At 34.3% G+C, this 13,243-nt stretch overlaps 1 protein-coding gene across 1 annotated transcript in view; it reads right to left on the reverse strand.

Annotated features, from left to right (window-relative positions):
* The window catches only part of igf1ra (insulin-like growth factor 1a receptor), a 248,546-nt gene extending 241,337 nt beyond the window's left edge, over positions 1-7,209 (reverse strand). Inside the window, exon 1 of the mRNA XM_061925030.2 lies at positions 6,280-7,209. Coding sequence (XP_061781014.2) covers positions 6,280-6,385 — 106 coding nt within the window. The 5' untranslated portion in view covers positions 6,386-7,209. The remainder of the gene's footprint in view (positions 1-6,279) is intronic.
* Between the last annotated feature and the right edge of the window lie 6,034 nt (positions 7,210-13,243).

Consider the following 13,243-nt stretch of genomic DNA (forward strand, 5'->3'; position numbering starts at 1 on the left):
TGTCACATCACGCCGTGACTTATTTTGAGTTTTTTAGTGTTTTAATTATTGTCTTGCGCTCCTATTTTGGTGGCTTTTCCTCTTTTTTTGGTATTTTCCTGTAGCAGTTTCATGTCTTCCTTTGAGCGATATTTCCCGCATCTACTTTGTTTTAGCAATCAAGAATATTTCAGTTGTTTTTATCCTTCTTTGTAGGGACAATGTTGATTGTCATGTCATGTTTAGATGTCCATTGTGGACGCCATCTTTGCTCCGCAGTAAGTCTTTGCTGTCGTCCAGCATTCTGTTTTTGTTTACTTTCTAGCCAGTTTAGTTTTAGTTTCGTTCTGCATAGCCTTCCCAAAGCTTCAATGCCTTTTCTTAGGGGCACTCACCTTTTGTTTATTTTTGGTTTAAGCATTAGACACCTTTTTACGTGCACACTGCCTCCCGCTGTTCCCGACATCTACAAAGCAATTAGCTACCGTCTACCACCTACTGATATGGAAGAGTATTACACGGTTACGCTGCCGAGCTCCTGACAGCACAACACATCATTTGAAGACTGTAATTACTGGTTTGCAAAAAATATTTCTAACCCAAATAGGTGGAATTAGATCATCTCTCACGGCACACCGGACTGTACCTCACGGCACACTAATGTGCCGCGGAACAGTGGTTGAAAAACACTGTACTATGCTACTGTATTTTAATGTTTATTATTATGGTGATACTTGGAGAGCCAAGTGTTTTCTGAGGTGGTACTTGGTGGAAAAAAGTTTGAGAACCACTGCCCTAGACGATCATAAGTTCTATACTTTATCATATCGGTCTTGAGAAGCGGGACGTGATCTGTATCGGTATAAGCTTGACAAAAATAAAATGGTGCGCATCGCTAGTTATAAATACAGTTGTAGTGCTGTTTCTTTGTCCACCAATCAATGCAGAACATTGCGCTTTGATGGAAGGGTGTCAAAAACGTGAATGGTACCAAAGTGAACTCCACGGATTGGTGGAAACGGGGCATTTAAAAAAAATTTTTTTTTACGAAAGGCAGTAAATTTATATTATGTTATTATCAACTGACTTGTGTTTATTTTATCCTTCCAGTTTTCCTTTTGTAAATAATTGAGCGGGAACACTGGCTCATGGAAACATGACAGAGGACGCCTGTACTCCAATTACCCCCAATGCTATTGGTGACATTGATTTAGAACTACTAACAGTAGATGGTGCCAAATAAACACTTCACACACACACATACACACACACACCTCTTACAATCAACACAACCAAGTTAGTCTCTGTTTTTTTCCCCCCGCTGCAAAGCCATGAGTAGAACAGAGTCGGTACCATCCAGTGGAATACGAGGCATTGAAAGACGATGGTTAGCACTATATGGTCTCCTGTAATCCTAAATATAACTCTAAAGTATATTTCGCTGCCATTGATTAAGAAGCAGTGACAGGAAGTAAAACACATAACGTTCACACTTGATCTACCTGCTATGGCCATCAAACAACAACTGCCAAATATTAATATGGTCAAAAAGTCAAAAATGATCATACGCTATTTATGAGGCAAAAAGGTCACATGGTCCTACTAGCAGTCATTTTCAGCTCCTCGCCTGTCTGAGGGACGTGGCTTTGACAATAAGATCCAGTTGTTTGTTTTCTAACTACCAAGACAGGATTTAACTCACAACATTTTCACCAAGATTGAGCTGGGCAGTGAAAGCACCGCATGGCCGGCCAACTTCACACAATCTTTCTGAGCGTTCATAATAAATATTACAATGATATTCTTTTTAAAACAGTCTTTCTTCCCGGATTTAAGGTTGTTTTTACCCATTCAGAAACTTTTCACACAAATGTCTAAATTACCATAATAAATATAAGACCTGGACATAAGACAATATTTCTTCCCGAGGAAAGGCCTAAAAAGGTGGTTCATCTTACATGAAAGGAATCTATTCATGCAAAGTAAATCAACAAGAGGCCCAAAACGTCCTCCCGTCACTCAAAGAAGCGTCTTATATCCGGGTCCGTTAGGTGGTTAAAATTCAGATTGTTGATTCACTGATGTAGAAAACATGATTTAAAAAAAAGATGCGATTGTTATTCGAAATATCTTTCTAAAAAAGTGTCTTTAAAAACAGGCAGTTGCCTTATTTTTAGGATCGTCCTATATACGGGTTAGTAAAGTAGTTTAAACTTTCAAATCGACATTTAGACAGTTGTTTTTGACAAGTTTAAACAATTATTAATTTTGTTTAGAAAATATTTTTTCCCTAACAATTGGGTCTTGAAAAAGAGATGGTTGTCTTATATTCGGAACAATAAAGTTCTCATGAGATTCTGACAATTGCTTCGCTGATTTTGATAACATAATTTAAAAAAACAACAACTAATATTGCTTTTGTCTTACAGGTTTTTCTTCCATTAAAAACGGGTCATCTTATATTCAGTGGTGTCTTGTACAGGTAAAAGCCAGTAAATTAGAATATTTTGAAAAACTTGATTTATTTCAGTAATTGCATTCAAAAGGTGTAACTTGTACATTATATTTATTCATTGCACACAGACTGATGCATTCAAATGTTTATTTCATTTAATTTTGATGATTTGAAGTGGCAACAAATGAAAATCCAAAATTCCGTGTGTCACAAAATTAGAATATTACTTAAGGCTAATACAAAAAAGGGATTTTTAGAAATGTTGGCCAACTGAAAAGTATGAAAATGAAAAATATGAGCATGTACAATACTCAATACTTGGTTGGAGCTCCTTTTGCCTCAATTACTGCGTTAATGCGGCGTGGCATGGAGTCGATGAGTTTCTGGCACTGCTCAGGTGTTATGAGAGCCCAGGTTGCTCTGATAGTGGCCTTCAACTCTTCTGCGTTTTTGGGTCTGGCATTCTGCATCTTCCTTTTCACAATACCCCACAGATTTTCTATGGGGCTAAGGTCAGGGGAGTTGGCGGGCCAATTTAGAACAGAAATACCATGGTCCGTAAACCAGGCACGGGTAGATTTTGCGCTGTGTGCAGGCGCCAAGTCCTGTTGGAACTTGAAATCTCCATCTCCATAGAGCAGGTCAGCAGCAGGAAGCATGAAGTGCTCTAAAACTTGCTGGTAGACGGCTGCGTTGACCCTGGATCTCAGGAAACAGAGTGGACCGACACCAGCAGATGACATGGCACCCCAAACCATCACTGATGGTGGAAACTTTACACTAGACTTCAGGCAACGTGGATCCTGTGCCTCTCCTGTCTTCCTCCAGACTCTGGGACCTCGATTTCCAAAGGAAATGCAAAATTTGCATGGTTGGGTGATGGTTTGGGGTGCCATGTCATTTGCTGGTGTCGGTCCACTCTGTTTCCTGAGATCCAGGGTCAACGCAGCCGTCTACCAGCAAGTTTTAGAGCACTTCATGCTTCCTGCTGCTGACCTGCTCTATGGAGATGGAGATTTCAAGTTCCAACAGGACTTGGCGCCTGCACACAGCGCAAAATCTACCCGTGCCTGGTTTACGGACCATGGTATTTCTGTTCTAAATTGGCCCGCCAACTCCCCTGACCTTAGCCCCATAGAAAATCTGTGGGGTATTGTGAAAAGGAAGATGCAGAATGCCAGACCCAAAAACGCAGAAGAGTTGAAGGCCACTATCAGAGCAACCTGGGCTCTCATAACACCTGAGCAGTGCCAGAAACTCATCGACTCCATGCCACGCCGCATTAACGCAGTAATTGAGGCAAAAGGAGCTCCAACCAAGTATTGAGTATTGTACATGCTCATATTTTTCATTTTCATACTTTTCAGTTGGCCAACATTTCTAAAACTCCCTTTTTTGTATTAGCCTTAAGTAATATTCTAATTTTGTGACACACGGAATTTTGGATTTTCATTTGTTGCCACTTCAAATCATCAAAATTAAATGAAATAAACATTTGAATGCATCAGTCTGTGTGCAATGAATAAATATAATGTACAAGTTACACCTTTTGAATGCAATTACTGAAATAAATCAAGTTTTTCAAAATATTCTAATTTACTGGCTTTTACCTGTATATATGGGAGAGTCAAGTACAGTAGTTTTAACTCACAAATCGACATTCAGACAGTTGTTTTTGACAATGAGATTTCAAAAAATATATATTCACTTTGTTTTAGAAAATATTTTTCCACAAACAACGGGAACTAAAATGAGGCAATTGTACTTGGGTCTCTTGAGCAGTCATGAGATTTTGAAAATTGCTTCACTGATTTTTATAAAATAATTTAAAAAAAACAACTAATATTAATGTTGTCCTAAAAGTTATCATAAGATAATTTAAATAAAATAATTTTGCATTAGAGGTTATTGTTCCGTAAAAACCGGTCGTCCTATATCCGGGACTTGAATGGTTCAATAGTTTTAACTTGCAAACCAACATTTAGACAGTTGTTTTTGACAAAAAGAATTACAATAAAAGATTAATCTTGTTTTAGAAATATTCTGGGGCTTCAAAAAGAAGAGGTTGTCTTATATCCAGGTCACTAAAGTAGTCATGGGATTCCCACAATTGTGTCCAGATTTTTAAAAAACGGATTCATTTTTTCTTAGATGTTATTTTAACATATAAACAGATCATCTTACATTAAAAGCCGTCTTATATTTTGGGTCAACAAAGTAGTCATGCAAACTGAGATTTAGAAATAAGTGTTTTTTTTATTTTGAAATCAGTATTTTTTTTTTAATATTCATTTTGTCTTATCGAATATTTTACCAAAAACAAATGTTATGTTTAGGGTTGTCTTATATGCGGGTTAACACCAACTATCACAACAAGAATTACAATAAAAGATAAATATTGTTTTAGAAATATTTGGGGGCTTGAAAAAGAAGAGGTTGTCTTGTATCCGGGTCACTAAAGTAGTCATGAGATTCCCACATTTGTGTCCAGATTTGAAAAAAACAGACAATTTTTTTCTTAGATGTCATTTTAACATAAAAACAGGTAATCTTACATTAACAGCCGTCTTATATTTTGGGTAAACAAAGTAGTCATGCAATCTGAAATTTAGAAATAAGTGTTTTTGATTTTGAAAACAGTATTTTTTTTATTCATTCATTTTGTCTTACAGAATATTTAACCAAAAACAAATGTTATGTTTAGGGTTGTCTTATATGCGGGTCAACACCAACAAGAATTAAAATACAAGATTAAATTTGTTTTAAAAATATTTTTGGGCTTGAAAAAGAAGAGGTTGTCTTGTATCCGGGTCACTAAAGCAGTCATGACATTCCCACAATTGTGTCCAGATTAAAAAAAAATATATATATATATTTTTTTCTTCTTAGATATCACTTTAACATAAAAACAGATCATCTTACATTAAAAGCCGTCTTATATTTTGGGTCAACAAAGTAGTCATGCAATCTGAAATTTTGAAATAAGTGTTTTTGATTTTGAAAACAGTATTTTTAATTAATTTTGTTTTACAGAATATTTAACCAAAAACCAATGTTATGTTTAGGGTTGTCTTATATGCGTGTCAACACCAACAGGAATTAAAATAATAGATTAATCTTGTTTTAAAAATATTTTGGGGCTTGAAAAAGAAGAGGTTGTCTTGTATCCGGGTCACTAAAGTAGTCATGAGATTCCCACAGTTGTGTCCAGATTAAAAAAACGGATTATTTTTTTCCTACATGTCATTTTAACATAAAAACAGATCATCTTACATTAAAAGCCATCTTATATTTCTGGTCAGCAAAGTATTATGCAATCTGAAATTTAGAAATAAGTGTTTTTGATTTTGAAAACAGTATTTTTTTTTTAAATTAATTTTGTCTTACAGAATATTTAACCAAAAACCAATGTTATGTTTAGGGTTGTCTTATATGCGGGTCAACACCAACAAGAATTAAAATAAAAGATTAATCTTGTTTTAAAAATATTTTGGGGCTTGAAAAAGAAGAGGTTGTCTTAAATCCGGGTCACTAAAGCAGTCATGACATTCCCACAATTGTGTCCAGATTTTTTTTTTAAAGATTATTTTTTTCTTAGATGTCATTTTAACATAAAAACAGATCATCTTACATTAAAAGACGTCTTATATTTTGGGTCAACGAAGTAGTCACGCAATCTGAAATTTAGAAATAAGTGTTTTTGATTTTGAATACAGTATTTATTTGTTTTAAATATTAATTTGACCAAAAACCAATGTTATGTTTAGGGTTGTCTTATATGCGGGTCAACACCAACTATCAATAAATGAGAAAAATAATAAGAAAAATAAAAAAATCACACTTACTCTTTCCGTGTGAGGTCCATATGCACATGGTGGAAAGGGTCACCAACACACCCCAAAATAAGGTCGAGATGCCCATTAATTGGTCAGCTCTCATGTTCCTTAACATTCTTGAATATGAAATTTAAAAAAAAAATCATAAAAATCCAAGGTGGGGTTAGAATATTAAAAAAAATCTCCCGAACGATTCTAAAAATAACGAGTAAAAAAACAAACGTAGTCCCGAAGGCTTGACTCGATGCCGGATTGCTTGTTTATCCAGTCGGATTTCAAATGTGGCCAAAAGTGAACGGAGTGTCTGACAACCAGCATCTGCTGCCTGCTATGGAAGCAAGACGATGGTAATCCCCGTCTTCCGTCTCCATGGCGTCTTCCAGAAACAACAACAGGCCTGATGGAGGGACGTGAACCCCCCAAAATATGAAAGACAGATCAGCAATTAAACCTTCTTATGATCATCGTCCTCGTCATCCTTGTGCATGAAGGCCAGCGTGATGCGTGGAAGTGGCGAGGAGGAGGGTGGAGGAGGGCAGAAAAACACACACACACACACACACACGTCCTCCACATCCACGGCAGGAGAAGGGTGGTGGCTGCGTGGAGGCAACAACAACAACAACAACAAAATAAAGGCGAGAAATGAATGAAAAACAACACCAAGTCTTCTCTCCCACGAGCGGTGGAAGGTTCCACGGGAGGACCACAACGTCACCTCCAACTCGAACTTGGTGCCGAGAAGGGAGGAGAAAACGTGCCACGCACCAGCAGTGTCGTGGAGCTCGGCAAAAAAAACGTGGCTAGCGAATATTCCTCTTTTCCCTTCTCGTGTTGTGTGTGGGGTGTGGGGGGGGGGGGGGAGAGATCCACTCCGCGTGAACGTGCAGCTGCTGAAATCCCACGGTTCGCTCGCTAGAAGCCGCCTCAGTGAGTGAGTGAGTGAGTGAGTGTGTGTGTGTGTGTGTGTGTGTGTGAGTGTGTGTGTGAGTAAGTGTGTGTGTGTGAGTCCACTCTCCTCCGTGGAATCTCTGCTGTAAACAAGAGTCGGCTTCTCACTCAGCGGCACACGCGCACAGTGCTCCGGATAAAGTGGCCGGGGGGAAACACTGGACTGGACTCCGACATGGATTCAACTCATCAGCTCGTGTATTTGAATTAAATAACTATATATTGTTTATATGTCTTTAATCGTTACGATTTATTTACACCAGACAACGATTGTGTTTTTGTAAAAAAATAAAATAAAAATAAAAGATATTTAACTGAAGGCAAGTTTAAAAATAATGTATATTATAATTAATAATGTATATCGGTATATCCTCCAATATTATGATATATAAAATATAGCATATATTTTTTTCCTAATACTGTTTTAATTTAGTCGATCATGAAAATGAGGAATCTCCAAGATCATGATTTTTGGTCATGTTTTTTAATTTTTGCAAACTCCCCTAAATAATATTAAATATATGTTTTAGTTATGATCAGGGATGTCCGATAATGGCTTTTTGCCGATATTCCGATATCGTCCAACTCTTTAATTACAGATACCGATATCAACCAATACCGATATCAACCGATATATACAGTCGTGGAATTAACACATTATTATGCTCAATTTGGACAACCAGGTATGGTGAAGATAAGGTACTTTTTAAAAAAATATTAATAAAATAAAGTAAGATAAGTAAATTAAAAACATTTTCTTGAATAAAAAAGAAAGTAAAACAATATAAAAACAGTTACATAGAAACTAGTAATTAATGAAAATGAGTAAAATTAACTGTTAAAGGTTAGTACTATTAGTGGACCAGCAGCACGCACAATCATGTGTGCTTACGGACTGTATCCCTTGCAGACTGTATTGATATATATTGATATATAATGTAGGAACCAGAATATTAATAACAGAAAGAAACAACCCTTTTGTGTGAATGAGTGTAAATGGGGGAGGGAGGTTTTTTTGGGTTGGTGCACTAATTGTAAGTGTATCTTGTGTTTTTTATGTTGATTTAAAAATAAATAAATAAAAAAATAAAAAATAAAAACGATACCGATAATAAAAAAAAACTGATACCGATAATTTCTGATATTACATTTTAAAGCATTTATCGGCCGATATTATCGGCAGGCCAATATTATTGGACATCTCTAGTTATGATAAACAATTAAAAAGGCCAATGTTCTTACACAGCTCTTGTATCAAATCCATATGTAATAGTTTTGACCGGTGTATCACATGTTTATTCATTTATTTGTGTTTGAAAATGATTCATCTTCATTAATTTTTATATTTCTTTCTTTATTTAGTTTATTTCGAACATGAACACACTTACAGCATAATACACTTTAATCGCTTTACATCATGTCCGAAAAGGAGTAGGAAGAAGCAAAGCTTATTTAATCCTACCCCGTTCCCACTTCAGAGCGTTTACAAATATATACATTCATTTACTGACTTTTTTTTTTTATAGTAAAATGACATCCGTGAATGAGTAATACAACAGTTTTGTAATATATAATTAAGTCAGTCATTATTAACATACTGAGATGAAGAATATCTTATTTTCAATAAGTATTTCTCATAATTCTTCTCTGTACTTTGTAAGCACTATTCATTTGAACAACCTCTTAAACTGGATCATATCAGTACAATGTTTAACTTCTTTACTTAATCCATTTATTTACACAGAATTGTTATCCATTAGAGAAGTAACGCACGTTTTCTGTTCACTAAAAATGTATAAGTATATCCTATATGATTATGATTTTTGGTCATGTTTTTAATTAAAAAAAACTTTCCCGGTTAAAATAAAAATAAAAATAAGTATATATATATATATATATATATATATATATATGTATATATATATGTATATATATATATATATATATATATATATATATATATATATATATATATATATATATATATATATATTTATACATCAAATATTATTAAAAAGCTTGACAGGTGTATTAAATGGTGTATTCTTTATATGTATTTATATCTATTAATTATTAAATTGTATTTATACACAATTGTTATCTTTATTCTTGTAACATGATTAATTACAACCGTCAACAATAGACTACTACAGGCCATTTATTTGAAAGAAAAAGGTTAATAATTAACTTGAGGCAAGTTTTCTGTTAACTAGAAAAAAATGTATGAAGCATATATATTTCAAGATCATGACTTTTGGTCATGTTTAATTTTTTTTAAATCCCCTGAATAATATTCAATATATATCACATGTTTTGGTTATGATTTTTTTTTAAAGGTTAATGTTTTTAAGCAGGTCTTGTATTGGATGCTTATTAATGTTAGAATATTTATATGTATCAAAAATATATGTATTTTTATATGTATTCAAAAACATTCAACTTAAGGCAGGTTTTCTGTTGACTTAAAACAAATCATGAAGCATATCCCCCAATATTATGATTTTGTTTTGATGTAAAAAAAAACAAAAAAAAAAACACAATATGGTATATACATTGTTTATCTAATGTTTTAGTTTAGTTGAAGAACCATGTCCTTCAAGATATTTTTTGGCCAAGTTTTTAATTTAAAAAAAACTCCACTAAATTATATTAAATATATATCACGTTTTAGTTGTGATTTTTTTTTTAAAAGTCATCTTTTTAGACCTCTCTTGTATTGGATTATAAGTAAATAGCTGACATATTAGATTATTTATATGTATTCAACATGTATTTCTTTTTATGTTTACAAAATTGTTATTTTTGTATCATGATTTATTTACAACTGTCAACACTAAACCACCAGGGTATTTTTTTAACAAGAAAAAAGTGAACATTTAACTTAAAGCAACTTTTCTGTTGATTTAAAAACAAATCATGACGAATATCCTCCAAGATTAGGATTTTTGCTTATTGTTTTGATATAAACAAACCCCTTTTTCTTATTGTTTTAATTGAGTTGATCATGTATCCTTCAGATAATGATTTTATGTCATGTTTTTTAGTCAACCCCCATCCCCAAAAATAATATTCATTAATTTTCCCATGTTTTATATTTGAATTCAAGCTGCAATAGTGCGACCCTCCTCTACAGGATGCAAGTAAAACGTGAGATGGATTAGCATAAAAAGTACTTTTCGACCAAGTGTAGTACTTTGAAACTGCAGTGCGAGTGATTTGAGTTATACAAATAATGTTGTGTCGCCCTCTGGTGTCTGAACAGCGGCACTACACTTTCCACAAATAATCCCACGTATGTAAAAGCAATGCTCCCTATGCTGCAAAAACATATCAGACATATTGCACACAGTTTTAAATATTTAATTTTCGGAAAGCACAATTTCTTATCAATGCGGTCACATTTCTTTCTGAATAAACACACTTTGAAAAATAGTAGAAAATGTTGCCAACACCAGCTGCACACTGGTCAACACTTTAACACCTAAAATAAGTTTCAGAGGAGGGCAACTTCATCCGTTCTTACAGAGTGCAAAGAGGTCCAACAGTTGGAGGAATACATACATCACGTCACGTGGATTAAGAATAACACCTGGAAAGTAGAAATACTGGATAAAGCCTAGTGAGGATGTTCTGCGAGTGACTACTCAAGGGGGGGAAAAAAACCTAGAAACTTCAAAAGCTAACACCGGAATCCTGAGGTCTTCATTTGGGCGCACTCACACCTAAATACTGCAATTTTTCTGAATGCTGATTTTTTTTTAACCATGTTTGCATCATAAGAGACAATTGGATCCATCTCTTCAACAAGTACCGTATTTTCTGGGCTATTTAAGCCGCACCCACCAAATGTGATAAAAAATATGTTAGATATATTAGCCGCTATAACTTAGCTTTTGTAACTATACATAGTTACAAAAGATTTTGTAAAATTCCATACCTTAATTGGTGTCTGTAACACGGCAGTAAAACGGCTGACCAAACAAAACAGAAGTCAACGTCACGGACCCATTAGCTGCGGAAGCTTTCTCTCCACCAGACTAAAACAAAACAAACAATACAAAAAGAATACCGTTGTCAGGTAATAATACGATGACGGACACTTGTAAAGCATTTTTGCTAATGCTAATGACGCTAGCACATACAAATATGCTTGACAACACTCCTGCAGACATCACACATGGCACGGTTTAGTAGGTAAGCATTGTTTTAGTTGTATTGTAAAACTCGCAAACGCTGCTCAGGGTGATGAATGAATAACCCTTTCGAGCAGAAACGCCATGGACGCTTATACTTCCGGTTCAAGGCACGAAACAGGACGTACATGTTCAACCCGCAGCATCTGCAGTGAGCGAACTTGTACAAAAGATGGCGCTGTAGCACAAACAATAACACCTTTTCAGTGTCCTGTTTGTTGTATACTATACATTATGGCCGTTAGCGAAGAAAAATCCATAAATAGGCCGCGCCCTTATAAAAAAATGCAGGATTGTTTTAGCTGCTTATAGAGATGGGGGGGGGGGGGGGGGGGGGATCGATTTGTGACGTGTGCAATTGCAAAATCGATTAGCAAACGTCTATAATCGATTATTTATGTGTAGTCAATAAAGTCATGCAAAGTTGTCTGACAGCAGCGAGCCATCTTACTGAGAGATTGCACCAGCTCCTTCATTTTAGAGCATTTCTGCTCCAGTTCTCACTGAGTAAATGTAACGGGAATTAATTCAACTGTTTCTTATTACAAATGCACTGTTTTTTTAAAAGTTGCAAATGATTAATGCTTATTTAGTGAAACAAAAATAAATGTAAAACTGCATCAATATCAGGAATGTGAGCAACCTTTGAGGGAAAAAAAGAGGACAATTTCTATTAACACAAAGTTCTGCCATGCAAACCCCAATAGAACGTTTAGAAATTCAAGACTACATTTTCTGCAACAGGGTGCATTTCTACACTATTTTTTACCTTTAGATTTATTCTCATCGACCAACCTCCTTTGACTGTCTTTTAGACACTAACACAGGGGTCACCAACGCGGTGCCCGCGGGCACCAGGTCGCCCGTAAGGACCAGATGAGTCGCCCGCTGGCCTGTTCTAAAAATAGCTCAAATAGCAGCACTTACCAGTGAGCTGCCTCTATTTTTTAAATTGTATTTATTTACTAGCAAGCTGGTCTCGCTTTGCTCGACATTTTTAATTCTAAGAGAGACAAAACTCAAAAATTTGAAAATCCAAGAAAATATTTTAAAGACTTGGTCTTCACTTGTTTAAATACATTCTTTTTTTTCTTTTTTTTTTACTTTGCTTCTTATAACTTTCAGAAAGACAATTTTAGAGAAAAAATACAACCTTAAAAATGATTTTAGGATTTTTAAACACATATATCTTTTTACCTTTTAAATTCCTTCCTCTTCTTTCCTGACAATTTAAATCAATGTTCAAGTAAATTAATTTTTTTTATTGTAAAGAATAAATAAATACATTTTAATTTAATTCTTCATTTTAGCTTCTGTTTTTTCGACAAAGAATATTTGTGAAATATTTCTTCAAACTTATTATGATTAAAATTTTAAAAAATTATTCTGGAAAATCTAGAAAATCTGTAGAATCAAATTTAAATCTTATTTCAAAGTCTTTTGAATTTATTTTACAATTTTTGTTCTGGAAAATCTAGAAGAAATAATGATTTGTCTTGGTTAGAAATATAGCTTGGTCCAATTTGTTATATATTCTAACAAAGTGCAGATTGGATTTTAACCTATTTAAAACATGTCATCAAAATTCTGAAATTAATCTTAATCAGGAAAAATGACTAATGATGTTTCATAAATTTTAATTTTTTCAAAAAGATTCAAACTAGCTAGTTTTTCTCTTCTTTTTTCCGGTTGAATTTTAAAGAGTCGAAATTGAAGATAACACTATGTTTCAAAATTAAATTTTCCTTTTTTTCGTGTTTTTGTGTCAAACTGGTAGCCCTTCGCATTAATCAGTACCCAAGAAGTAGCTCTTGGTTTCAAAAAGGTTG

The sequence above is a fragment of the Nerophis lumbriciformis genome, linkage group LG29 (assembly GCF_033978685.3).
Source record: "Nerophis lumbriciformis linkage group LG29, RoL_Nlum_v2.1, whole genome shotgun sequence".
Taxonomy (NCBI): domain Eukaryota; kingdom Metazoa; phylum Chordata; class Actinopteri; order Syngnathiformes; family Syngnathidae; genus Nerophis; species Nerophis lumbriciformis.